The 25,209-nt window shown below is 41.8% G+C and overlaps 14 protein-coding genes across 14 annotated transcripts; 7 read left to right on the top strand and 7 right to left on the bottom strand.

Annotated features, from left to right (window-relative positions):
* Window positions 1-82: 82 nt before the first annotated feature.
* On the bottom strand, window positions 83-716 carry FA14DRAFT_177943 (uncharacterized protein; the record flags this gene model as incomplete). The annotated part of the gene is made up of 5 exons (XM_025500797.1): window positions 83-143; window positions 239-304; window positions 376-438; window positions 506-547; window positions 616-716. The coding sequence occupies 5 exons, from the start codon at window positions 714-716 to the stop codon at window positions 83-85; spliced, it is 333 nt and encodes a 110-aa protein (XP_025354839.1).
* Window positions 717-2,116: 1,400 nt separating this feature from the next.
* FA14DRAFT_160102 (uncharacterized protein) lies at window positions 2,117-3,187 on the top strand. Its single transcript, XM_025498531.1, has one exon. The coding sequence runs from the start codon at window positions 2,385-2,387 to the stop codon at window positions 2,958-2,960; it is 576 nt and encodes a 191-aa protein (XP_025354838.1). The 5' UTR covers window positions 2,117-2,384; the 3' UTR covers window positions 2,961-3,187.
* On the bottom strand, window positions 3,018-3,702 carry FA14DRAFT_31539 (uncharacterized protein). The gene is made up of 3 exons (XM_025502169.1): window positions 3,548-3,702; window positions 3,198-3,467; window positions 3,018-3,126 (listed from the first exon to the last, which is right to left on the bottom strand). Exons 2-3 carry the CDS (start codon window positions 3,417-3,419, stop codon window positions 3,076-3,078), a joined length of 273 nt encoding a protein of 90 aa, XP_025354837.1. The 5' UTR covers window positions 3,420-3,467; window positions 3,548-3,702; the 3' UTR covers window positions 3,018-3,075.
* A 1,272-nt stretch (window positions 3,703-4,974) lies between these two features.
* FA14DRAFT_177940 (uncharacterized protein) lies at window positions 4,975-5,530 on the top strand (the record flags this gene model as incomplete). The annotated part of the gene is made up of 2 exons (XM_025500796.1): window positions 4,975-5,327; window positions 5,404-5,530. 2 exons carry the CDS (start codon window positions 4,975-4,977, stop codon window positions 5,528-5,530), a joined length of 480 nt encoding a protein of 159 aa, XP_025354836.1.
* Window positions 5,531-5,570: 40 nt separating this feature from the next.
* FA14DRAFT_177939 (Zinc/iron permease) lies at window positions 5,571-6,609 on the bottom strand (the record flags this gene model as incomplete). The annotated part of the gene is made up of 2 exons (XM_025500795.1): window positions 5,571-5,929; window positions 6,000-6,609. The coding sequence occupies 2 exons, from the start codon at window positions 6,607-6,609 to the stop codon at window positions 5,571-5,573; spliced, it is 969 nt and encodes a 322-aa protein (XP_025354835.1).
* Window positions 6,610-8,784: 2,175 nt separating this feature from the next.
* On the top strand, window positions 8,785-9,778 carry FA14DRAFT_160098 (uncharacterized protein). Its single transcript, XM_025498530.1, has one exon. It carries the CDS (start codon window positions 8,877-8,879, stop codon window positions 9,669-9,671), a length of 795 nt encoding a protein of 264 aa, XP_025354834.1. The 5' UTR covers window positions 8,785-8,876; the 3' UTR covers window positions 9,672-9,778.
* A 632-nt stretch (window positions 9,779-10,410) lies between these two features.
* On the top strand, window positions 10,411-12,284 carry FA14DRAFT_160097 (uncharacterized protein). Its single transcript, XM_025498529.1, has one exon. It carries the CDS (start codon window positions 10,719-10,721, stop codon window positions 12,156-12,158), a length of 1,440 nt encoding a protein of 479 aa, XP_025354833.1. The 5' UTR covers window positions 10,411-10,718; the 3' UTR covers window positions 12,159-12,284.
* A 192-nt stretch (window positions 12,285-12,476) lies between these two features.
* FA14DRAFT_31378 (uncharacterized protein) lies at window positions 12,477-13,296 on the top strand. Its single transcript, XM_025502168.1, has one exon. It carries the CDS (start codon window positions 12,543-12,545, stop codon window positions 13,275-13,277), a length of 735 nt encoding a protein of 244 aa, XP_025354832.1. The 5' UTR covers window positions 12,477-12,542; the 3' UTR covers window positions 13,278-13,296.
* A 55-nt stretch (window positions 13,297-13,351) lies between these two features.
* On the bottom strand, window positions 13,352-14,230 carry FA14DRAFT_111710 (alpha/beta hydrolase; the record flags this gene model as incomplete). Its single annotated transcript, XM_025495953.1, has 1 exon — window positions 13,352-14,230. A coding segment is annotated over one exon (879 nt), but the record flags the coding sequence as incomplete, so codon positions are not given.
* A 296-nt stretch (window positions 14,231-14,526) lies between these two features.
* On the bottom strand, window positions 14,527-15,913 carry FA14DRAFT_163911 (Aldo/keto reductase; the record flags this gene model as incomplete). Its single annotated transcript, XM_025499849.1, has 3 exons — window positions 14,527-15,003; window positions 15,025-15,479; window positions 15,856-15,913. The coding sequence occupies 3 exons, from the start codon at window positions 15,911-15,913 to the stop codon at window positions 14,527-14,529; spliced, it is 990 nt and encodes a 329-aa protein (XP_025354830.1).
* Window positions 15,914-15,916: 3 nt separating this feature from the next.
* FA14DRAFT_108955 (acetyl-CoA synthetase-like protein) lies at window positions 15,917-18,756 on the top strand (the record flags this gene model as incomplete). The annotated part of the gene is made up of 2 exons (XM_025495858.1): window positions 15,917-18,619; window positions 18,697-18,756. Coding segments are annotated over 2 exons (2,763 nt in total), but the record flags the coding sequence as incomplete, so codon positions are not given.
* FA14DRAFT_160095 (S-adenosyl-L-methionine-dependent methyltransferase) lies at window positions 18,697-20,028 on the bottom strand. Its single transcript, XM_025498528.1, has one exon. It carries the CDS (start codon window positions 19,992-19,994, stop codon window positions 19,137-19,139), a length of 858 nt encoding a protein of 285 aa, XP_025354828.1. The 5' UTR covers window positions 19,995-20,028; the 3' UTR covers window positions 18,697-19,136.
* A 585-nt stretch (window positions 20,029-20,613) lies between these two features.
* FA14DRAFT_160094 (cytochrome P450) lies at window positions 20,614-23,031 on the top strand. Its single transcript, XM_025498527.1, has 4 exons — window positions 20,614-21,421; window positions 21,489-21,868; window positions 21,934-22,024; window positions 22,088-23,031. The coding sequence occupies exons 1-4, from the start codon at window positions 21,073-21,075 to the stop codon at window positions 22,975-22,977; spliced, it is 1,710 nt and encodes a 569-aa protein (XP_025354827.1). The 5' UTR covers window positions 20,614-21,072; the 3' UTR covers window positions 22,978-23,031.
* Window positions 23,032-23,087: 56 nt separating this feature from the next.
* FA14DRAFT_160093 (glycoside hydrolase/deacetylase) lies at window positions 23,088-25,047 on the bottom strand. The gene has a single exon (XM_025498526.1). The coding sequence runs from the start codon at window positions 24,644-24,646 to the stop codon at window positions 23,150-23,152; it is 1,497 nt and encodes a 498-aa protein (XP_025354826.1). The 5' UTR covers window positions 24,647-25,047; the 3' UTR covers window positions 23,088-23,149.
* Window positions 25,048-25,209: the final 162 nt, after the last annotated feature.

Here is a 25,209-nt window from a genome sequence, read left to right as displayed (position 1 = left end):
TGACCTCTTTTAATGTTTGATGTAAAGATGTTGATAATTGTTAGTTTGACTTAACTTATTTAATCACATTCATCATGTATGCTTACCTTTTGTCATTTGTTGGTTCCCACATTCCTGCGCTTGGAGAGTCAGTTGATGGAACACTTTTGTGGATTTTGGAGAATGTATAGTGAGACAGTCATGGCAGTTAGCATGACTATTTGTTTCTGTATTGATTGAGATTACCCTGTATTCTCACCCTCTCTTAGATGACTTTGGCTTTGGCCAAGTACCTACACTTCCGCTATCATCAGATGGAAGACCTCTTAGGATTATAAATGATTGTCAGCTTAAATAAAATATTTATTTCTGTATTGAGATTACTCTGATTCTTACCCTCTCTTAGATGGCTTTGGCTTTGGCCAAAGATCTGCGCTTCCGCTATCAGCAACTACACGTCTTTAAATTATAAATGATTGTCAGCTTAACTTGAAAACGATTCCCTACCCTCATCGTATTTGCTCACCTTTTCAAGGCTCCATTTGAGTCTGGGTTGTCCCATAATAATCTGAGGAACATGAGAAGAGATGTTTAGGTTATGATGGTTGACAACCAACTTTTTATTTTGTTTCTCACCTTTTCTCTGGAACAGACGAGGCAGGTAAACTCGAAACTGTACTTACGAGCGCTAAAGCTGCAAGAATGAAAGAAACGTAAGTGGACTTGTTGAAGAGCATAATAGAAAATTGTTGTCTTGTTTGTTTGTTGAGATGTAAAACTTGAGTAAGAAATTAAGTGTGAAAGATTTTATGAAACTCTTACCATTTTATAGTCTTTCATCGTGATATACAATTGATTTTACATGCTTTCTGCTCCTGCTATGCGATACTTGAAAGGGGCATCCAGGTATTCGTATAGGATCAACTTAAAGTGATTTAATCGTTTCGACTGACATCATTGAGTAAGGCTTTTGATAAAGATAATACGATAAGATTGCTTGGTTTATGTTCTGTTTATACCGGAAGCTGGTACTCCTTGATTGTTCAATATGTCTAATACGTGTCTACTAGGAGGTAAATTTAATCGTGCTGAATATCGTTCATCGCTTCGATAAAAGGGGGCAATAATTTACTTCTCTGGCTTCCATGAAGTAGCTCCTGAGCGCCGTAGTAATCATGACTAATTTCACCTGATACAAAATGGTTGTCTCTTATCTTTTATCACTATACTAATCTTTGTATGTTTTACCAACATTCTAAGTTTCTTATAGGCCTCAAAATGATCAGCAGAGCGATCACCAAGGTCTTATTCCTGCAAATGATTCTTATGATCTTCTTGTGTCAAAGCAGTAGCGTTTCGGTAATTAGATTCCTGCCACTCTCAGATAGTCTGAAGCAACGCGTATTGATTCAAGATTACTCCTTCACAAACAGGCTCAACCTATCACTCCTCGGGAGGATTCGTTGGGAAATGTTATAATCGCTAGGCAAGAATATGCATGCAATCCTGAACCTGACAAGAGAGGCTTAGATGCTAGGCAAGAAATCCGATGCCGTTAAAAGAGAGATTCACATGACTTCTCACCGGGTGATGTTGACAAGCGTGCAAAAGAATTGGCCGATGCAAATCTTGAGAGGGCCGGATGACCGTAGGCATATCAACTCCTTCCGATCGAGTTTTGGTTCCGATTCAACACTGTCGTTACTAAAATAATTGCTGCTCAATATTTCTTATAATCGAAAAAGTGATGACCCATCTGTTTAGAAAATTCTTTACATGAATGAAGTTCATCCTCCCATCACTGAGCTACGAGGCAAGTGGGGATAAGGGTTTATGTATCTACGAATGACCTCCTTTCCTATCTTCGCCTGAGACAAGATGGGTATATTAAACTTGAAGAACTTTGAATGGTAAGATAAGGCAGCTTGGTCCGGCTCCGATTCTACGGCCGTCTTTTCCGGCGCAGACATACACGCTAGGAGATGCACCCCACGTCAGTAAACAGAAACTTCCAACGTAAAGCTAGTCATCAACTCGCATTCCTAACAACATAATTGTCGTTCGACCATCACTTCTTCAATAATGTCTTCTTTTGATTCATCCTTACAATTTGAAGCAACTTCCGCGCCAGATGTGGATTGGAAGCCAGGACAAGGATGCAACGAATCTTCCTCAAAAAACAATAAGGAGATCCCATACAAGCTGATCGAGCCAGGGAAGACAGAGATGGACAAAAAGGCACTTTATCGAATCATGCTAGGAGGTATTGTGAGTCAGGAGTACCATTGTGCATTTAGCTAAGACACTGACATTTGCATACACTCCAGTCTCCTAGACCTGTCGCTTTGGTAGGCACGTATAATGCAAATGGAGCACCTAATTTGGCTCCTATTTCTTGGTATCAAATGGTCAGCCATAATCCGCCTTTGGTAATGATCAGCTTTGGGGGAAGGCGAGATCGAGTAAAAGATAGCGAACAAAATATATTAACAAATAAACAATACACAATATCTTGTTCAACTGAACAATATGCTGAAGCCATCAATTTTGCTGCAATCAATGCTCCTACCGGAACCTCGGAGTTCGCATTGACAGGATTGACACCCGTTCCAGCTGTTCGGGTCAACGCTCCAAGAGTAGGTGAAGCACCTTTTGCGATGGAATTAGAGGTTGACATGACAAATCAATGGAATAATGATGAAGGTGATCATTCGACCACAATGGTGATTGGAAGGGTAAAAATGATCCACTTACGTGAGGATATCATTGATGAAACAGGAGGGATAGATATCAGTGCCTTACGACCAATCTCGCGTTTCTCAGGAACAACGTACGGCAGATCTGTGGTAGGATACGATTTGGACTTACCTATTTGGGATGAATGGAAAGAGGATCCCTCAGTGCGAGCAGCTTTGGCCAAGGGTCCCAAGAAGCCAGACATGGATTCAATAAAAGCCACGATATTGGATAGATTCCCATAAATTCGACCCTGCAATAGTATTCATTCCTTATACAATGTTATGTAACAATGGTACATGGGTATCAAAATTGAAGCTCCGTGTATATCATGCTTGAAAAATGATGTGAGGGGAACAATCAAGCCTCAGCTTGTTCGGCGCTATCGACAGCAGCGTCAATGTCTTTGTCCTGGGAGAGAGAAGAATCAATAAAGTCAGTACAATCAACACTCAAAATGTCTCAATCTGGTCTTAACTCACAGCTGAAGTTGGGTCGCCGCGGTTGGCTCGCAAAGAACGACCTCCTGGACCTTTGCTGTCATCGATGATGTTATCTTTGCTTAAGTCTTGAGCTTCGGGTTCTACGGATGCACCGCTTTGTAGCTGGTTTTGATCGATTGAGTCATTTTGCTCTTGAGCTTGCTCGTTTTGTCCAGGTTGGAACTCCTCTTGATCGATCTGCTCTTGTTCACGGTCAGCCATTTTGAGTGTTTGAGTTATAGTGGGTTGAAAGTTAAAAAATTATTTGATCTGGAAAGAGGTAGAAGAGGATAATTAATCTTTCGTTGTTTATATACACAGCAAGATTGTTCCTATCTCTCTCTGTTTACCTCATCAAATATTCCGCATTAAAGCATACACGACGTCATCTAGAGTATCTCTCTCCACACGAACAAACATTGACAGGATAGACTAATGCAACCTATGAGGATCGTAAACATCTATCATACAATATTCTCCGCTGGTCGATTAGCACTATTTCTGTTGTCTTTGCCATTCAAGTCTTAATGCATCCCGTTTCAACATCGATATAGCCATTGATAATTGCTGACATGAAAGTACCTTTTAAGGCATGGTTTGGTAAGCATTAGAAGAATCTTATCTTCTATCAGACCCTTTTGACGCGCGTTAAGCCAAAAGTCAACTCCTTCCAACGTCTTTTGCTTACGTCTTAAGACTATACAGTATATCACACTGCAATGCAATGTAAAGTATGCCATAAGCAAACTCTACAAAGGGTCCTCCCTGGGAAGAATGCCGTGATTATAAAGCTATAAGGCAGACGTTCATACCACCCGAACCCCAATGAATCTCCCGATCTCTTTTGAATGCTTATATAAGTAATAATCTTGGGGGAGCAGTGAATCAAGTGGTTTCCGATTCGTGTTTTTCGCTCAGACATTGTATAAGATCAAGATCAGTTGAACTGGAGCTCATCGATAAATACGCCAAGAAGCCACAATTACTTTGACTTAGTATGGTCTATAAGCATTCTGTAATTATAAGAATATATCCTACAAGGAGCGGAACGTGATGCCAAGCGGAATCCGTTGTATGGATATACGAATACGCCAAGCTTTCTCCCCTTTAGACGTTGAATAATTGAATAGCTGAAAGTTGCTATGAATAAGCTGGCTGTATAGATATGCCAGATTCCCACGTTGTGTGTGTGTGTGTGCTGCTTTTAGCATTCTTCCTGGCTCTACAACAGTATAGAATGATGTTTGTAGTATGCTGCTTTTGAACATAAGTTGCTTGTACTTAAGCAGTGTTTATTGTAACTCATTTCTCCACATAATTTCCGATCTTCCCTCAGAATCATAAAATTTAATTAAAGCTCGAAATAGGGACAGAAGAGATATTGCTAAATTAGACAATTTATTTTAAACAAGGCCACAGTGTAAATGATAAGGCTACCGATCAGCCTGTTTTGAACCCTCTTTTTTCTACTCTTGCTTTCGCTATCTTTTTGCATAGGGTTCCTTGAACGTACCTAGCCACTTCGGCGTAATTTCAACATGCTGTCATTTTTAGCAGATAAAACATGAGAATCAATTCAGGGGATTTCCGAGTTACGGAACTTGATTCAATTTAAGCAAAACTGTTACGGTATCTCACAATTAAGATCTTGGCTCCGCTTCTTGGCATGGGTAATTGATCGTCATTGTACAACATTTTGTGAACGATTGAATAACGTAGCATCTCAATAAGCTACAACCGTCACGAGTCAATCACCAGGCAACATCAACCGTCAATAATGACCTCTTCGCAAATGACAGCGCCTCCATCATATGATCAAGTGTGCAATAATCGACCAGGATTCCCAGAAGCAAAGCGAATAAATAGTACGACGAAATCATTAATCGGCGGTTCACAATCGAAATTTGACAGAATACAACTTCGTTTACGATTTTCAAAATTATATTCAAGTGCCATCTCTGTTTCGAAAAATGGTATTGCTGGCGTAAAACATACCGGAGGCTCGTATGGCAGTAATCAAATCACTCTATCTCCTCAACAAGCCGATTTGCGATCTATATGCTCTAACACAAGCGGGATCTCTAAACCTTGCAGAGGGTGTTTTGAGGGTGTAAGATGTAATCAGCTAGGGTGAGTCATTCTGCAATACAAAGAATCTATGAAGCTTGGAAAAGCTGACATTATCTATCTATTCCACTCGCAATAGAAGCCCAAGAAATAGACGCATAAAGCAGGTCACACAATATACTCTCGCTTATTCGTATAGCGAAGAACATCACAAAGAACAACAAAAAGCGCTCGAGACCATTGACGATAGTACTGTATTTCTATGATAGCAATTGTATAACATAAAGATCAGTCTGACGACATGCTCTAAGCCCAATGACCCAATAAGCTCATAATTCCAGCACCAAGAAGAAGAGCGCCAAAAGCAGAAGCGACATCCATATTCGAAGCCTCAAGAAGACCTGGCTTGCCTGTTGGTCCACCCGTTCCGAAGCATTCTTTTGCCAGAACATCAACAATAGCACCATAAAGGAGAACACCTGAGGCGATCGAATCCAGAATACCAATAGCCAATTGAGTTGAAACTTTTGCAGGATCAAAATTATGTTTTACACCAATTCCGATCGCAATTCCGATCGGCGTTATTAAGGCGTAAGATACAATCATAATCACTTGCTGTAGCCTTTTGCCCTTGTAGGATAGCTCGGCCATTCGCGAGCCAATTGCTGTAATTAGATAAGAATAGAAAGGTAAGATATTAGTGATCTTATAGTCCTTCTCGCTCTTAACACTTACCTAAACCATCGCAAGCTTGATGAAAGACAATCGCTATGAACAATGCGATAAAACCCGGCTCTGTAGCAACGCCAAGGGTTAAGCCAACGATGACAGAGTGAAACACGATCCCACTTTCGATGATGATGATATCGGTATGTGCTTGAATCTTCTGTATCCTCTTCAAGTCAGCTTCGTTTTTTTCCTCCTGTTCTCTTCCATCATCGATTACATTGCTGTCTCTAATAGTCTGTTCAGCTTTGAGTCGCTTCCTATACATCAATCTAGCAAGGCAAAAGTCTATGACCAAAACAATCACCAAGCTACCTAAAACGATCAAAGGTGATAAAGGTTCGTACGTTAAATTGATGCAATTCGGTGAGAGTGTATTGAAGGCTTCAAATAGAAGATGTACCAAAGAAGTAGCAAGGATCACGCCACTTCCGAACCATTTGCAGTAGAATGTCAGATTTTTAAGAAGGACTTCTTTGTATGATGAGATATTGTTCTTCAGAATAAATTCGGGTAATAAAGGTAGAAGAATACCAGCCGCACTTCCGACAAACACTACGAATATCGAGGCAATATGCAAGTTTTCATCGTAGGAGCCGTTCTGTGTAGAATCACACATGGCGATCACCCACGATTGTCAGTATTTTGTTTTACGACGATGGTAGTGAAAGCGAGTCTGTGTTTTAATCTATGAAGTATTCTTTCCGATTGTCTCCGACGGCAGTGACGAGTATAAAGGGGACCCCATTATAAGCAATGGTCTTGGAGAATCGGATCATTTCTAAAATATACCACCTCTTACTCTTATAAATTGTTCGTTTTTAATGTGAATGCCAAGAACTAACCAGCACGCCAAGAAGCAATATGCATACATGAATATTAAGATACGCGCGAAGGGGTGAAAAGGAGGTAGAGGTAGAAGAAGCTCTCACTGTACCTTCCATGCCTGTAAACCTATCCAATCAACATCCCATAGCAGGTCCTTAAAGATCGATGCGGATGCTTTTCTCAAACTTATATGCAGCGCCATTAAATCCTTTATCATTTTGCTTGCCCTTCCTCTCGAACTAGTGTTCTTAAGCGTATGAATCTCTGATCGAGAGGGTCTATTCTACTGATCACGCTTATTCTACTTGCCCTTCCTCTCGAACTAGTGTTCTTAAGCGTATGAATATCTGATCGAGAGGGTCTATTCTACTGATCAGCTTAAGCGTATAAAGTTCGAATGATCGTAGAATAGACCCTATCGGAGGGAGGAGGGTCACCTATTCTGGCATACTTTTAGCCTACTATTCGTTCTATACTTTTTTATTATTATGTCTCCATAGTCAGAAGATTATGTAATGCCTACTGGTTCAAATTCGTTTCATAGTCTCTATTCGTCATAGCCTCTGTTCGTCATCATCTCTGACCGGAGTAGACGGAAACACAACAAACTACTGCGATGTTCGGTGTTTCGGCTTTTGAGCTGATCCGATAAAGCCACTTTGTTCATTTTACATGTTTTTAAAGGGGTACCAATGATCTGGAGAAGAATTCGCCCGAAGTAAAAGACCTGTAATGCGTAGGAAGTGCATTTAATCAATTAAATTCAGGCGAATCACCGGCGGAATAGAGATTATCCCATGGGGTGGTACAGTCATGACGTCCTCCCGTATAAAGTGTTTGTCTCGGCAACAAAACCGATAAAACGTTAAATCCGAAAAAGGAACGATGATATGCATGGAATGAAATAAATCAAAAATTTAAATTAAAAGAAGTTTAATTAAATCTCCTGCGCGGTGCAGTTCTGTACAACCGATGGAAGGAGGAAGCCTGTTCTTGTGCCTGATTGATTGTATTCCCGCACTATCAATGCTGAAATTGAAAAATTTTGATTCTATATGCATAAGATGCAGATGCAGATTCCAAGAAGTACACAAGAATCTTACTAGTGGAGGGGGCAGCATGATGAACAGTGATGGATTGCGCGCCACAAAAACGGATATGTAAGACGGAGTTAGCGAGATAAGATGTGTATATTTTTTCCATCGTTGAATAATTTAGACGCCGTTGTTCCAAGATGCTTATTGTCTTTTAATAAACAGCAATAAATCGAACTCTTTCTACTGTTTACATTCTAGTAAACGAAGTTGATAAAAGATGAAATATGTGGCTTCTTCTCTGCCGAATATGAGCAGACTCGATGCAAACATCCATCATTTGCTATGGAATTCCCACGTTTTTCTTGCTGTCATTATTCGTTCGTCATGAGTACGAGTCAGATAAAATATGAAAAAGTGATTGTATGTCATGTCTTTTAGTCAGTCACTTGTCTCGGAATTATGGAAGTGCATTTTAACACTCAACGGAATGAGCTGCACCTTCGCCCGTTGACGCAAACGGCCGCGGGTTTTTAAGAAAAGAAGAAGAAGAAAAGGCCCGAAAAAAAATGCATAAACACGGGCACATAAGCACAGTGTAAAAGAAATAAGATCCGCGCGCATTTCAGCGTAATCCACCGCGCAAAAGCTTTTCTTATTTTTTATTTATTTTGTATTGTGTTATCGCCGATTAATACAAAATCCGCTCTCTTTAAAGTGCATATCCCGAAGCGCCGATCATTCTAAACAGCACTCCACCAGACCGAAATTTAATGCGACATTTGACAGTTTAAAGTTGGGTACTTGCCCATTACCATTCCGAATAAGGTTATGGGAAGATTTAATATATGTATTGTCAATTTATATAAACCCTCCATATATTGGATCTTAAATCACATCTCGATCGCCTACATCCCGAAATCTTTGATAATAAAAAAAGGTATAAAAAAGGTTCATCCTTTCCCTAAAGATAGGTGGCATTTACCTCCATATCAAACATCTACTCTTTATAAACAACAAAACAATGTGGTCATCACCCAGAGATAGACGTGAACACAATTTAACCATTGATACAGCTGCTTCATCAGCTTATATTCAAAGACAAATCCAATCTAATCGATCTGAAATATTATTGCGAGCTGTTGAAGCAGGATTGGTGCCTTTGGAAGATGTTTTAGCATTTCCTATCAATTGGATCGAGATGGCTACCAATCACATGACACGGCAAAGCATGCTTCAAATCAGTCAAACTCATTCTCCTAGTATTGTGAACAGCTCTTTGGGTCTCTATTTCGGTGAATCTTCTACACCTTCATCGTCATCATCTAGACAAAGCAAAACGCCAGCTCTAACAAAGAAAGAATCCGTCTCCTCAAAATCATCTCTCAAAAGAGAATTCAATAACGATGAAGAAATGGATGCAATGCTTTCTAGTGCTGTGCAAGATACAATGAAAGATTCTGCTGGCATACCAATCATTCAAGATCGCGATGAAACATTCTTTTATTCTTCCTTATCTGCCACTTCTTCATCCGATTTAGCATCTTCACCGTCAACATCTATACCTCCAACGCCAACGTTCTCATTACGTGAACTATCATCTGAACCTGAATCATTCCCGTGTTCACCGGTATCTTCAATTCAATCAAAAGAAGAACCGCCTGCTCTCCTTTCTAAATCGCTTATCTCTCAAAATCACATTTCTCCTTCTATTCAACCTCTGGCCAAACGCAGAAAAGTGATGGAATCTTTACATTTACCCAATCTTTCTCAATCTAATCCAGCTTCATGGTGGCCCGTTTCCATTCCCGCACAATAAGGGCGGAGTTTAGGTCAATTCTTTCTTTACCCACGGTCTGATATGTATAATTTTTGTTGCGCATACGCACATTATTCGCTATTGTATGATTACTGTATATTTTCCCATAAAAGTTGTATTTTAATAGCATATATATAATAAATTGATCAATCAAACAAACAATTGTGATTAATCTTCATTCACACACACCTATCTATGAGAATGCAACACGCCAATTAATCGATCGAATTCGGAGTTTAAACGATGCGAAGAAGGGATCCGTGATTTGTTGTTGTTTAGTTTGATTCTAATTAGCGTGTCTTTTTCATTTCGGTCCTTGCGATAAAAAAGACAATTGACAGGAATTGAAAAAGTAGGGTTTCTTTGTATGTGACTGTGTGATTGTGCCTTTATCTAGGGCCTGCTATTACCCACATTTAAGCAACCGCTTTCGGTACCTTGACAGTGTAATTTCGGTGAAATGAACATCATCGCGGCCCCTGAAAAAAGCACAGACAAAGTACTACTGCACAAAGGGAAATCAGATGCAAATGAATTGGAAGAAAGCGGCACTTGAGCACGGTCAATGGTCGCGTACATTAAACGGAACCGTTTCTAGCACTTGAGCAGTGAGTAATGCAATTTTAATCTACACGTTATAGATGGAGAAGAAAGTCGCGTTCCTAAATTATACCGGTAAAGGCATAAATTGAGTGTTGTTTCAAATCCTCTTTGATGCTTTAATGATTAACTCAAATCCCGTCACAGGCACTCACTCATTCATTCACCTTATCTGTTCCTTGCGCTTGACTGACTGCAGATTTACAGTTGTGCATGGCTTGAATTAAAGTAGAGACAGACACCTTGTCAAACAGGTGCGCACGCATACATCAAACAACTTCTTGCTCACATCATCTCTCTTCCTACTGATCGTTAAAGAAGGTCTAACATCAACCCTATCCACCAAAATCGACTTCTTCCAACAGTAGAGGGTCACGGAAGAAATGTCTAGGTAACCTGTCAAGCGAGAATTATCATCCCTTACTCTAATCTCCATCTCTACAAATCATGGCCGACGCTGCTGCCACAAATTCATCAACGCCTGTATGGCAAATCGATGCACCAACCGCTCAATCTCTCGTCGTTCAACAAGCATACGGGCTATTCAATACGACATGGTTGGGTATCCTAGCCACAGTTGCGATCGCGCTGGTCTTGCTTTCCACTCCGCAACAGAGACGAGGTCCGGTTTTCACCTTACAATGCGTTGCTTTTCCGATGGCTTTGACAAATGCTTTATTGGTAACAGTTTGTGTGGTCTTGAACGCGAAATCATTATTCACCAGCAAAAACATGACAGACACTCTCGTTCCGATCGAATGTGCTCAAAAAGCATTTGAAGCATTCACACCTCTGGTTTGCGATGCCACTCTGATCTTCAAAGTTCTGGCTTTTTATCCAGTCTCGCCAATCCCTTCGCCAAGCGGAAAAAGAGGTATCCTTCGACAACGCTGGATCCCTGTTGCGCCTTTACTGGTCATTGGACTGGCACGAACTGTGACGTGCACTTTGGTCACATACTTTTATTATCAATACGATTATCTAGCCGCCAATACGCCTCCCGAAATCACAGCAGCCAAAGGAAGAGTGTATCATCGAAGTGCGATGGCTGAGTTTATTCTGCAGATCATCTATTGCAGTTACGCATCAGCTTTATTGTTTCGCAAAATATACCTATTCGCACAACGAAGGCGAATGCGAAAGCGTAGAGGGACAGCATTGCTACAGAGAAGGCTTCGTTATTTGATCGAATCATTAGCAATGACATTTATCTTGCCGGTCATTGCACAGATCATTGCTGCCGTTGCTGCTCAATTGGGAAAAGGAGTTGTTCTTTACATCGCTTCTTTGACAAACGTTTATCTTTCGACACTTCTGTCAGTTTTGGCAACGAGTTGGTCAACTATCAGATTGCATCGTGTTCATCATAGTCGGGATTCTACTTTTTTCCTCTCTCGTCCAAGCAGTGGCGGAAGTGGCGGTGCTGATGCACATGGATCGCCCGAGAAAGGATCTCCGAAGTCGACTCCGTTGAACGGACTACCAAATTCATCCGTCAAGGAAGAATTAATGAATCCATCATCACATGGGCAAGTGCAATTCGATAACGTCTATCAACCGCAAAACACCAAGAAGCTTGGAGGCCTATCGTTTGGACTGCCGAGAGCACTAAAGTCTGTTTATGGCGGAGAAGCGGGAAGACAACCAGTTCAACAAGTTGTTGTGGTTTCAAACGATCAAGAAGCAGAAGAGCTGGGAAATATACATCGTGAAACATTATTGGCAAGTTTGTTTGATGATGAAGAAGAAGTTGTTGGACAAGCAACTTCTGTGGAAATGTTGACAACTTTGCCGCCTGTTCAATCTGATGCAGAGCTAGCCGGTCAATTACCCACTCGTGGAACAAGTGGATGGCGTAGAGGTGTTCTTCGAAGTGAAAACCTGTAGAGATGCTTGACGAATGCTGGATTTTGTTTTCGACGACGACGACGACTACTTTTATTTTGTACTTTATTCTTTTTTGGGGTCCCAAACACATTTTTATTGGAGGTCGAACTTATGTGTAAATGCTATCCCTTCCTTGCTGTAATTAGTGCCACTCGATAATTTCTGCTCTGTATTATATATGCTACCGAATATACTCTTTTTTATGAATCAGAATATGAAGGTGTGTATGAATAGCTTCAACCAGTCATTTCGACGCATAGAGGTAACAATCAGGAGGCTTCCGGGATTGATGAAAGAAGTGACTCCGAACAACCGGCGCGTTTATTTGAGTGATGCATTGCATTTTCCCCACCTTTTCTTCCTTCTTCCAAGAGCGCTGCAAAGATGGCTGTTGAAGATACACATTCACAAAGCGAAACAGTAAAGATCACAAAAGTCGAATCAGAAGAAGAGATCGAACGATGTTTCGAAGTGATGTCATTAGCTTTTGGGAAGGATAAACCGATGTTCAATTCAATGTATCCCGAACACGACACTACGGAGGGCAGACGAAATGGTACGAACAGATTACGTGAAATGTGGCAATCCAAAAGAGATGATGTTGATTTTCATTATTTGAAAGCAACAATCGCAAATCAAATTGCGGGCTTTGCTATTTGGACAATCATGACTCCTACAAAGAATTTGGAATCGGAAAAAGCGGAAGAAGAATTTAATTTGAAGGCAATGTATCCTGATCAACCTTTAGCACAAGAATGGCTGAGACAGATATGGCCAATCTATATCACACAAAGAAGAGATGTTGTTCTTGCAGATTCACAGGATGATCGACCGGTCATTGCGTTGGAATTGTGTGCCGTTCGACCGGACATGCAACGAAAAGGTGTAGGGGTATTACTCAGCAGTTGGGGTGTACAATATGGCAAAGAGAACGGCATTCGTGAGGCTGTCTTGGAGGCAAGCATTGCAGGAGTAGGATGCTATACAAAAGCAGGCTTTGCTCACCAATCTCCAATCGATTTCGGACCGGTCGATCGATCTCTAACGCAGGTTCGCAATTTTCCCACTATAGTCTTCATGCGAACAGGGCCTTTGCAGACAGAACAGAAAGATGTCTAATTAGCGAAATAATAAATCATGTAACATAGAACAACACATCAAAGTTTACTGCTGATTGCTGCATCAAAGCTGGCTCTGTAAAAGTCTATATAATCCTTTGTGGCTTTCTCGAAAGGTTCTCCGACATAAATGTCAAAATGTCCAACGTCATATTCTTTGATCGTAGCTTTTGGCGCTTGTTTTGCAAATCCGATCGTCTGTTTTGCAGGTGCAACGGAATCTTTTGTACATACGGCAAAGAAGATTGGTGATCGAACTTGCTTTGCGTAGGATCCTGGTCGGGACAATGGAATCCATAGAGCCGCCCTAGCAGGCACTTCTTCTACTTCCAATTTCGTTACACCTTCAGGCAACAATGCCATATAACCGGATACTGTATCATGTGAAGCAAGCAGAGCAGCATTACCAGGTTCAGCAACGAGCGGAATCCGAACTGGGCTAGTACTGGAACGAAAAACCTGATCACGAATGCCGCGGAAGAGGAGAGTTGGGATCGTGCTGAGTTTCACTTGAAGGGCAGAAGCGATACCATCGGTGAAAGGACATTGACTGACAGTTGCTTTAACTTGATTTCCATGTTTAGCTGCTTGTTGGATAACATGCCCGCCACTGAAACTCGTACCAAACAAACCAATCCGATCAGGATCTACTTCTGACATTTGCGTTCGAACATAATCAAATGCAGCATCCCAATCTTCTTGTTGTTTTGTAATATCGATCAAACCACGTGGTTCACCTGAGCTTTCACCGAAGTAACGATAATCAAATGCAATTGCTACAAATCCTGCTTGACTGAATTTCTCAGAGAATGCATCTAACCGCATTATCTTGATTCCACCTAGTCCATGGGCCATCAAGATTGCAGGAGCTTTTTGTCCTTCTTTTACACCTGCAGCCGGATAAACCCAAGCATCTAATTCTTCCCCTTGGCTAGGAATCTTGATTGTTCTACGTTTTTGACTTGTCATCTTTGAGAATTGATTGGGATGATGGAAGGGGGAGAGATGATTGTTCACAATTGTGACCTTTTTTATGAACGGGAAGGTGCGTTTCTTTCTCCACTGCCTCTACCCCGCATACATTCCCTCAGTCTGCGCGTTGAGAGGCACTAGACCAGTGTACAGTGCACTCTTTTGCATTATTTTATCTTTCACAACTTTTTAAAAGATTTAAGTATGGTGGTATTCCTGATGATGATAGCTCTAAAGTCAAAAAAAACACGGAAAACGGAGTAAGGAGAAACATCTTTTCAACCTTTTTGCCAAAATGTAGTTCCACCGATCTTTTGATGTGTTTCCAATTGTGTAATTTCTTCTTCGGTCAATCTCCATCCTAATGCTTGTGCATTTTGTTGTGCTTGTTTCGCATTCTTTGCACCACTCAAAGGAATACATCCTTTTGCCATTACATAATTCAATGCAACCGCACTACATGAGACTTTGTGATTTTCGGCAATTGTACGCATAACATCCAACAAAGGCTCATATGATTCGATTGGTAAATTTCCAAATCTACGATTAGAAGGAGGTGGATTTTGCGCGGAATATTTGCCGGTCAAACGTCCCATTGCAAGAGGTGAGTAAGCCAAAGGTACGATGTCGTTCTCATGACAAGCTTCAATCAGGCCAGACGATAAGGGATACGTTCTTGCTAAGCTGAATTCGACCTGATTGCTTGCGAGAGGGACGTTGTACTTTTTGAGAGCGTCCCGCATGTGCAACATTTGCTCTTTGGAATAATTGCTCACTCCAACAGTTTTAGTTAAACCTTTCTTGACGCAATCTGCCAATGACTTTGCAATCGTTTCAAAGCTGTAAAAGTATGTCCATGCACTGTGGACTTGATACAGATCAATAGTCTCTACACCCAACCTTTTGAGACTGTTTCGTAGTGCACCTTCGATACCCCCTCCAGGAATCCATCTTCCGTGCAAGATAGGAACAGGCAACCACTTTGATGCAATGATCACTTGTGACCTTTGTTCACTAGGCGTCTGTTTGAGTAACTTTCCAATGATTCGCTCACTTTCTCCTTTTCCATATACTTCTGCCGTATCATAAAATCCAATTCCAGATCCATTTAAGCTCGTCCATGCTCGTTCTACATTCGCAAAATCTTTCTCTTCATCATATCCCCAAAGACCTTTATCGCCCCATGCCCATGTTCCACAAGCCAAGATTGGAACGGCAACATCTTTTCCATCTATTCCACAAAGTGAAACCCGACGACTTGCATCCAAAACACCTGTTCTTAATGATGCCATGTTTTGTTGAATGATGGTAAGACGGTAAGCTTGTTCGCTTTGTTGCTTCCCGTACTACAACTCAGCACCCTCAAAAACACTAATGCATCCACGCTTTGACTCTGTCTGCAGGGTTCTTCTCGCGTATGATGTGTTGTTCACATAAGCATACATGCAGCATAAGCTTTCTTTCTATCGTCATGATCAAGCCAAAGATGATCGCAGTACAATCTTATAAAGAGACGACGATCGTCTCCCGGGAATCATTGTATGATCCTGTACTGCCTACAAAACAAGTGGAAAGAATTCTATCGCCAGAGTGATGGCCTCCACTACCGATAACGTGGCCAGCAAAAATGCGACAAGCTCTGATGGCGATACGAGTATAAGCCATGTTCCTTACTTGACATTAAATGTACCTCAAATGGTCAAGGGGTTACCTGATCCTCAATCTCCTGAACCGAGAAGACATGAAAATGTCTTGTCAATGCTAGACCATCGTGCAAACCATTCAAGTGATCGGATAGCTGTCGGTTTCCCGTCCATTCTGGAGAACAAATGCATGCAGTGGACATATAAAGATCTGATGACTATTTCTCTCCGGATGGCACGTCAGATAGCAGATCAGCTTCAAGCACCTGCTGAGGGTCAACAAATCGTTGCAATCATTGCACCAAGTGGACCTTTCTTTTTGGCTCACGTCTTGGGATGTTGGAGATTAGGGCTAGCGATCTTGCCAATCGCGTTGGGTACAACGGCAAATGGGGCTCTGAGCCTGTTGCAAAGTACCTCTTCACATCAAATCCTCGCACATCCTACACAGAAAGGACTCGTTGATGAGATCACACAGAGAGCCAACGAGCAGAAGTACGAGCTGGATTTACTCAAGTGGAGTGAAGATGAAAATTTGATATCGAGGAAAGATCAAACACCTGGCATAAGCACTGACATCAAACCTGAAGATCTACTGGTCATCTTTCATTCTTCTGGATCTAGTGGAAATCCAAAGCCAATCAAACATCCTCATCGATTCTGGACTCCTTCCTTATGGTCAGCGTTCGGCACACAAATTCCAGCATTCACAACAACACCACTGTTCCATGGAGGCTTGTCCGATCTCTTACGTGCATTTCAAGCAGGTGCAAGCTTGTACATGTTTGGATGGCATGAAGGAAAAGCACCAACACCAGAAAACATTTCGAAATCTGTCGCAGCATGTCCTGAACAGGTTGGATACTTTTTATCGGTACCGTTTGTTTTGCAAGGTTTGCTCGGTGATGATACTTCACGCAAAATGCTACAGAGAATGCACCTCGTAAGCACGGGAGGAGCACCGCTGCCGCAAGAGGTAGGTGACGAAATGGTGCAAAAGTACGATATTAAACTTGTATCTCGATTAGGCAGCTCGGAGTGTGGCTTTCTGATGTCCTCTTGGCGTTCTTTTGGCGACGACAAAGATTGGTCTTGGCTGAGGATAGAAGATGAATCCAGTAAACAGTGGCTTAAATTCGAGAAGCAAGAAGGAGAAGATTTATACGAGTTGATTGTTGCCAAAGAATGGCCTTCCAAACTGTTATCTAATCGACCTGACGGAAGTTTCGCAACGGGTGATCTGTATCGCAATCACTCTTCCGACAATCACAAATGGATCTATGCTAGACGTGCAGATGACGGAATCGTGATGGTGAATGGCAAAAAGATTGCTTCTACTCCGATTGAGGATTCGCTTAAAGCTCATGAGGAGATACGAGATGCGATCGCCTTTGGTGCAAATCGTCCGTTTCTCGGTGCAATTGTCGAGGTCAAAGAGTCAATTACTGCCGAAAGCCTTCGTAGTGAGCGGCTATCATCAATCTTGTCGGATGTTAATGCAAAATTACCAAGTCACGCCAAACTTTCTCAAGAGATGATTCATATCGTTGATGCGAAAGAGGACCTTTTGAATCATCTTCCCCGATCTTCTAAAGGCACCTTACAGCGTGGCTTAGCATTGGAAAAGCTTCAAAGCATTATCGGTGGTATTTACGATGCGTTCGAACAGGGAACGGCCCCCACTGTTCACGAAAAGCGAGATCTGCATGGGAGTGCTCTGCTAGAATGGCTTCGTGAGACTGTATCTGAGATAGCTGACAAGCAAATGAGCATCGACGAAGATCTTTATGGTGCAGGAGTGGACTCGATCAAAGCAGTAAGAATACGAGCAGCAGTGCATCAGAATATCAAACTGGAAGATTTCCGATTAGAACAGAATGCAGTGTATCAGTACCCGACAATACAAGCATTAGCACAACACATAGACAATAGGCAAAAAGCCGCCACAATCGGTGAAAGTTCATCAATTCAAGATATCCAAGAACGGAATACCTACTTTGACCAATTGCAATGGTCAGGAAAAGAGTTCGATCCCAATGCACCTGCAACTGTCTTGCTGACTGGCGCAACAGGAACGCTAGGCTCACGAATCCTTCACAATCTCCTGCATGATACCAATGTTGAACATATTATATGTTCAGTACGTGCAAAGGATGAAGAGGAGGCCAGATCCCGCGTGATTGCTCCCCTCAAAGATCGGAAATTGGATGTGACAAACACAAGCCATCTCGAAGAGAGAGTATCGTTTGTGGTTCATATCGATACACAACTTCCTCGACTACAGCAAGCGAAACGGTCGATCATTATTCATTGCGCATGGATCGTAAACTTTTCTTTGCAAGTTAGCAGCTTTGAAGGTTCATGTATTGCTCCTCTAGCCAATCTTTTGACATTGTTCGGCAATTGTCAATACCCTGATCGATTCATATTTTGTTCATCTCTTGCAAGCGTTCTGGCCGGTCCAAGTCCCCACAAAGAAGAACTTTCGACGGATGTTGCATCTGCGGGCTCCACAGGATATGGTCAGTCTAAATGGATCGCTGAAGAAGTATGTGCTTCTGCTGCAAATAGTGCTCGTTCACACAGTTCCAACAAGGCACAAGTCATCGTCGCACGTGTGGGACAATTATGTGGTGATAGCCAAAACGGTATATGGAACGAAACGGAGGCTTGGCCTCTTCTAGTACGCACAGCAAATGAAGTGGGATGTCTGCCGAAAAGTGGGCCTGTGAGTATGTCGTACTGTGGTTGACTGGACTACTTGATGACTGACAAACTCCTTTCTCCCTCTCCACAATCTGACAGGATCTGGACTGGCTTCGGGTAGATGTGGCTGCAAATGCAATTGTGGAATTGAGTCTGAACGAATCAAAGAATACAAATTCACTCCAGATAGCGCATGTGGCCTTACCTTTCGCCAAGCAGAGTCCGACATGGTCCGATTTCATCAAATGGATCAGTACAAGTAGGCTGACCGAATTCCAAACGGTAGACAATGACACCTGGATCGAGAAAATACGGAAAGCAGGAGGCAAAATTCGTGGAAACGCTTTAATCAACATTTGGCAGAATATGCCAAAAGGATCGCAGCCGGCAACCGTCAAGACTGAACAATGCGAAGAGCTTTGCCCTTCTTTACGTGAAGCAACACCTGTCGATCAGACATTAACACACAAGTTCATTGATGATTGGATTGCAAGAGGTTTTGTACATTGATTCTAATCTATACATCGTTGTGCCTCGAATTAGCCCTTGTATTGAATCCAGGATACACCATCACGCACAGGTAGGATAGTGACATCCACACGATCGTCTTGTCTGACAAATTTGTTAAAGGCTGCTAAAGCTTTTCCGTTTTCGAATTGGATGGCAGTCTTGAGTTGTTCGGGTGTTGCTTGTTGTAGTTCGGGTACGAATGGAGATGCTTTATATAAAACATTATCCACAAGAAGTACACCACCTTTACGTAAGAGGCCATTGTCCATAATGACGTCGTAATACTGCTGATAAGCCCCCTTGTCGGCATCAATGAAGATCAAATCGAATGGATCTTCCTTTGCTTTAATCATTTCTTGAATTGAATCCATCGCTTTTCCGATTCGAACGTCCACTCGTTCCTTAACACCTGCTCTCTCAAAGAATGGATTGGCTAATTCACGTAAATAAGCATCCAATTCGAGTGCGATGATTTTACCTCCTTCTTTAGGCAACACATCTGCTACTGCCAATGTTGTCGTTCCTGTAAACATTCCAACTTCCAGTACTCTCTTTGCTTTGATCGCTTTTGCGATCATTGCGATGAAGTTTCCTTCATAGGCGCCTGCGCTCCATTTTGCCGAAACGGGAAAAGAAAGTTGTTTGTTCTTGTAAGCTGTATCATAATCATGTTTATCCGTTTCTTCAATCAATGCTTTTAATCCTTTTGGACCTTCTGTTGAACTTGCATCCAAGTATGGATCTAATCCTTGCAATACTTTTTGTGCTAAGCGTAATGAATCCAATGCAGTTTTATCCGTTTGTCCTTGTTTTTGTAGGATCTCTATTGATGATTGGATCAATTCGGATGCCGTTATTAGAGGCGTTTCCATCAAATGACTACTCATTTTTGATCTTGTTGATGGTGATTAAATTGAGAAGATCTTCGAATATAATAATTATATAAGGGTCATGCTGAAGTACATAATCATGCAGAAGAAGCAATCATCATTTCGCACGGATCATTGGAACGATATGGCTTAGTCAGCTTATGTCAGCCCAAGTCAAATGATCCTCAAGTGTTTATTGATGAACAGGTCAAAGCTTTTTAAATGAGATATGATGGTTAATATGATTGTGACCTTGTCCTTCATTTGCTTGTTGCTGAGGAGGTCCGTGGACATACTATCATGAAGGGGCTTTACCCATTAGTGAATTTGGTGCAATACGTTCCCGAATATTCACTTGATGGCTAGCGCTTCTAAAACTTCTGGAATGTAAGAGTATTGCTAACAGCCTTGTCATCAGATGAAGATGATCTATTAATATCATCAACTAATTGATAAAAGTATAAAAATTATGCGTTCCATGGAGTTATACCTTGAAGGAAGACCGCGGAGAATGAAAGAAGAGTCTAAGGGATAGAGAATAACACACGCTAACGTAACCCTCGATGCAACGGTTAAAAAGGATAAGGCAAAACAAGAGAACAGACGAACGAACAAATGGTACACGGAAGCGGTTCAAGAGTAAGCTAATGATGCACTGCACATTGTATTTTTTGTGCTTGCTCCCCCTCTTTCTCTCTCAACGGGTATTTTTATACACAAATCAAATCTTTTTCCGAAAGAATACATGCCCATAGAACCTGTTTCTGCATTCTATCAACACTTTTTGCCGATTAATCACCGCAAATTGGATCGGGGTGTGAGATGAAGTATGATGCAAAAATGAAAAATGCAAAGCCTGCACCTTTTGGCTAGAAAAGGTCAAAGAACACCACTGCCAATGTGCTGTTTCCATATGAAAGGATGCCGAACATCACTGTATCTTACACATTAAGCAGCATGAAGGGACCTGATTCATGCAAACATATGACCGCGGAGAGATTATGTGCTGTTGGATTTCTAATCATAGGATTTATATAAAGAGGGGACGTTGCTCTTTATTTGCATTCGTTCATTCCCACAATCATCTTGTTTCATCATGTCGTCTTTCAAGGTGCCAATGCCAAGTCAAGGCGTAGAAGCATTTGTTCCCGCTTCAATCTTACAAACATTTCACAAAGATGGCAAAACAGAATCTAACAATACAATCACATTCACCATCTTGGCCCTTTTGGCTTCTATTCTTGCATTTCAATACTTCTTTGGAGCTCCTGCTGGCTTTCAACCTCCTGCAGGAAGTAAAGCGAAGAAGATTAAATCATTCATTCCAGCTTTAGGTCAAATGGGCTTTTACGGTAATTCAAGACCTACTTGGGTGAAGAATCACATGGGAAGCGTAACCAGACCGGCTGAATTGAAACCTATTCGTATGAATATCCGTTCCATGGGTGAGTGAATGTGGAATATAATAAATGTCACACTCATGCTTAGATTTTGTCCCTTCCTTTAATCCAGTCGTGACCATCGTACATGGAACAGAAAGTGCTAGATCTTTCTTCAACAACCGTGATTTGAACTTCAATAAAGGTTTCCAAGGTTTGTTTATCGGCATTCCAAGTCCAAAACGTAGCATAGAAGATGTTGAAGGAGAAGTGGATGAAAAAATGGTTGCCTTAGATCAACCTGCACCCAAATCTCAGAACTTATTCGATCAATGGCGTAACAAGAATTTGAGAAACTGTTTATCTGATAAACGTTTAATTCAACATGATGTCATGCGTAAAGTCGCAAGAGATTTTGAAGAAGGTTTCCAAGATGTTTGGAAGAATGATGGTATTGATGCCACAAAGGCTGGTTCAACCGGTTTGATCAATATGACGGAGCAATTGTACTGGGTACGTTTGAGAGCGTGCCATTGTTCTGGATTCCTACTGACACATGTCTTGCCTTTCTCCCACAGATCATCTTCCGTGTCAGCATTCGTATCGTCGGTAGCACAGAATTGGCAGATGACAAAAGTGTTTTGAAACCAATGATGGACAGTTATTGGAGTGAGTACAATATAACGCCAACATACAGCGGCTCTATCTTACACCTCTCCCATCTTTCTCCAGCTATCGAAACAGAGAACAACTACTTCAACACCATCTTTCCGAATCTGCCCATCCCCAGCAATCGTCGTCGTAAAAAGGCAGGAGAAGACTTACACAATTTACTCAAAACTCCAATTGAAAAGCGTATCGCATCAGGTGATCGTGAAGAAGATTATACACAAGTCCTTATTGATGCAGGAAATTCAGCAATGGATATCACCCTTTGGCAAACTGGAAACTTGTTTGCTTCCATCATCAATTCTTCGGCAATGTTTGCTTGGACTTTAGCTTTTGCATCTGCAGACGATGGAATTTACCAAAAATTACGCGGAGAAATTGATGGAACGATGGAAAGATTATGCAAAGAAAATGGTGTGCCTTCAACAGCAAATGCATTCCAAAAGATTGCAAGCTTTTCCATCGAACAACTTGAAAATAATTTCGGTTTTACCTACTTTTGCATTCGTGAAACAATTCGTCTCTTGAGCAACGATTACATTTACCGTTTAATGCAACCTAAGCAACCCGGTTCAACAGGAAACGTTGGTGGAGAAACGATTCGAGATGGAGAATATTTGGCTTTCAATATGGCAACGATTAATCTTTCAAACGATATTTACCCAAATCCCTTGAAATACGATCCAAACAGATGGGAAAGAGGTGAAGGTAGTGGACCGTATGAATTCGTTGGCTGGGGCACAGGACTGCATCCTTGTATTGGGATGAAATTAGCCAAAAATGAATTAAAGATCGGTTTGGCTTTCGTTGTTGCCACGATGGATATTCGTCCTATCAACGTCAAAACTTCAAAACCATACACTTCAGAAACTTTACCACGACCGCAGCAATTCAGTGGTGGTTATCGAGCTCCTACCGGACCTCTAAAGCTACACTACACCATTCGAGGTTAAATTATTGAATTGTACATATCACATGATCAGTTTTCATTTAAAAAAAGACGTGCAATTAATATAAAGTATGTTCTAGTACAAGTGCTGAAGGCAAAAGATGAAGGTAAAGTCCGTCGTGCTTTTAAGCGGTAGGGGGAGAGAGGATTCGTGCTATAAGGGTCTATTGAAATATTTAATTGTTGTTCAAGAGCATGAAAGCACCTGCTGTCAAACCAGCAATCACAACAGCAAATGGAGCGATAACTGTTGAAGGAGAAGCAGCGGATTTCTTGTTACTCAAATTGTCTGGCGATCCGTTTGATGAGCTTGGACCTGCAGCAGCAGAGGAAGAACTGACAACGCCTGCATTGTCTGGACCACCAGCGGGAGCAGTTGCCATTAAACTGCCCATACTCTTCAATGTACCTTGAGGAGTGGCAACGGCGTCTGCTTGAACCGTGAACGTTGTGGGTAAACCTGAAGGCATCACGTTACCGCCAACATATTCAGCGAAATTTGGGTAAATGATATCTTCAACGTAAGGATGAGTGAGGTTCAAACAAGCTGTCAAAGGGACAATGTTTGGGAAAGCAGATTTCATCTTTGGGTAGTTCTCCTTGACTAATTCCATTGTTCCGTTTGTCAATTCGTGTTGCAAGACAACGATACCTCCTGTTTCTGCGGCAGGAGCGGAACCCAATGAGATGATACTGTCGTAGTTTGCTTGAACGGTTGCGGTTGGCTTAGGACCTTCTGGTGCAACTTCCCAGTCATCTGTATCATGGTCCCAAACGTATGTTCTCAAACCCAAAGATTGAGCGATTGCACGAATACGGTCGTCAACATCTCCGTATGGTGGACGCCAGCAAGTTGGTGTGATACCCATAATCTTTTTGATGGCTTGCATGGTGTAATACAATTCAGCGAAAGCTTGGTTACTTGTCAAAGCAGTCATGTATTTGTGTGACCATGTGTGAACGCAAATGTGATGACCGTCAGCCAAACCGCGTTGAGCTTGCAATGGCCAGTCCATAACGTTTGATCCGATGTACATCAATGATACTTTTTGGTTTTGGGTCTTCCAGAAATCATAAAGAGCGTTGTGCGTGCAGTTTGGTCCGTCATCTAGGGTATAGCCCCAGGTATGTGGTTCTGCACATGAGATGATATCGGGCAAGACACCTTTTGCTTTTGGAGTTGTGCAACCTGTTGCTGTCCAGTAGCAAGCTGGATCGGTGTTAGAGTTGTAACCAGTTTCTGTACCTGTTCCCATCAATGAGGCAGGCTGTTGACCACGGGCTTGGATATCAGTTGGAACGAGACCTGAAGCGTTGATAGCTTGCATGATGGCCATTGCTTGTGTATCATGGGGTAAGATATCGGCAACGTCCCAAGCGGTAGGGAAATCTTTTACCATATCGTTCACAGCTGAAAGACCATATGGTTTGCATTCTTCTGTTGGAGTTTCGATTTGTGCTTCACTTGCTTCATCTTTAGCTGCTTTTGCTCTTCTGTGAATTGGTCTGTGATGATCATGAGAATGTTCCATTCTACGTACAGCACGAACTGTGTTCATATCCGTATTACGAATTTGAATTTTACTTGGAACACCGGGTCCAATGTGTGCTTGAGTGGCTGGCAAAGCGACACTTAATGCCGTTGCCATCAAGGCAAAAGCTGTAAAACGCATTTTTTGTGTAGACTTGTCGTTGAGAGAGAATAAATAAAAGAAGGTGATTGTTTTTGTCGTGGGGGTGATGAAAAGGGGGGAGAGATTTATATTGTGGAAGAGAGAAAAGAAAACCTGAAATGTGAATTGTTGTCGGATGTACGTGGTTGAGGGTGTCAAGATTAATTAAAAGATGTATGTACGTATGCTCGCATTCATGTTTACGAAACAGGAAATAGAGGAAATCCACAAGAATGTTAGAGGGCTTTAATTACCGTTAATGCATTCGCGTAAGAGATAGGAGATTCCCTTCGTTCACGGGCTAGCGAAGACGATAGCGAGCGCATGGATGAATTAAAGGGTGCATAAGTCGAACCATTTCTCACAACGCTCAATCGCTTGGGTCTCACGGAACATTCGTTCGACGAATGCAAAAGTGTGACTAAAGAAGGGGGACTATTGCTCACAAGTGTCTTGTTGTTGTTGTTGCTGATGCTGGTATTGTCTAATGCAACGAAACGGCAACCGCGGCCACTAGCAAGACCGTGCAAGTCCGAATGGTATGCTTTGGGCACTTTACTTGT

The sequence above is a fragment of the Meira miltonrushii genome, assembly GCF_003144205.1.
Source record: "Meira miltonrushii strain MCA 3882 unplaced genomic scaffold FA14scaffold_2, whole genome shotgun sequence".
In the NCBI taxonomy this organism is placed as follows: domain Eukaryota; kingdom Fungi; phylum Basidiomycota; class Exobasidiomycetes; order Exobasidiales; family Brachybasidiaceae; genus Meira; species Meira miltonrushii.
Note: the sequence above shows the minus strand (reverse complement) of the source record. Positions and strands in the feature narration are given on the sequence as shown.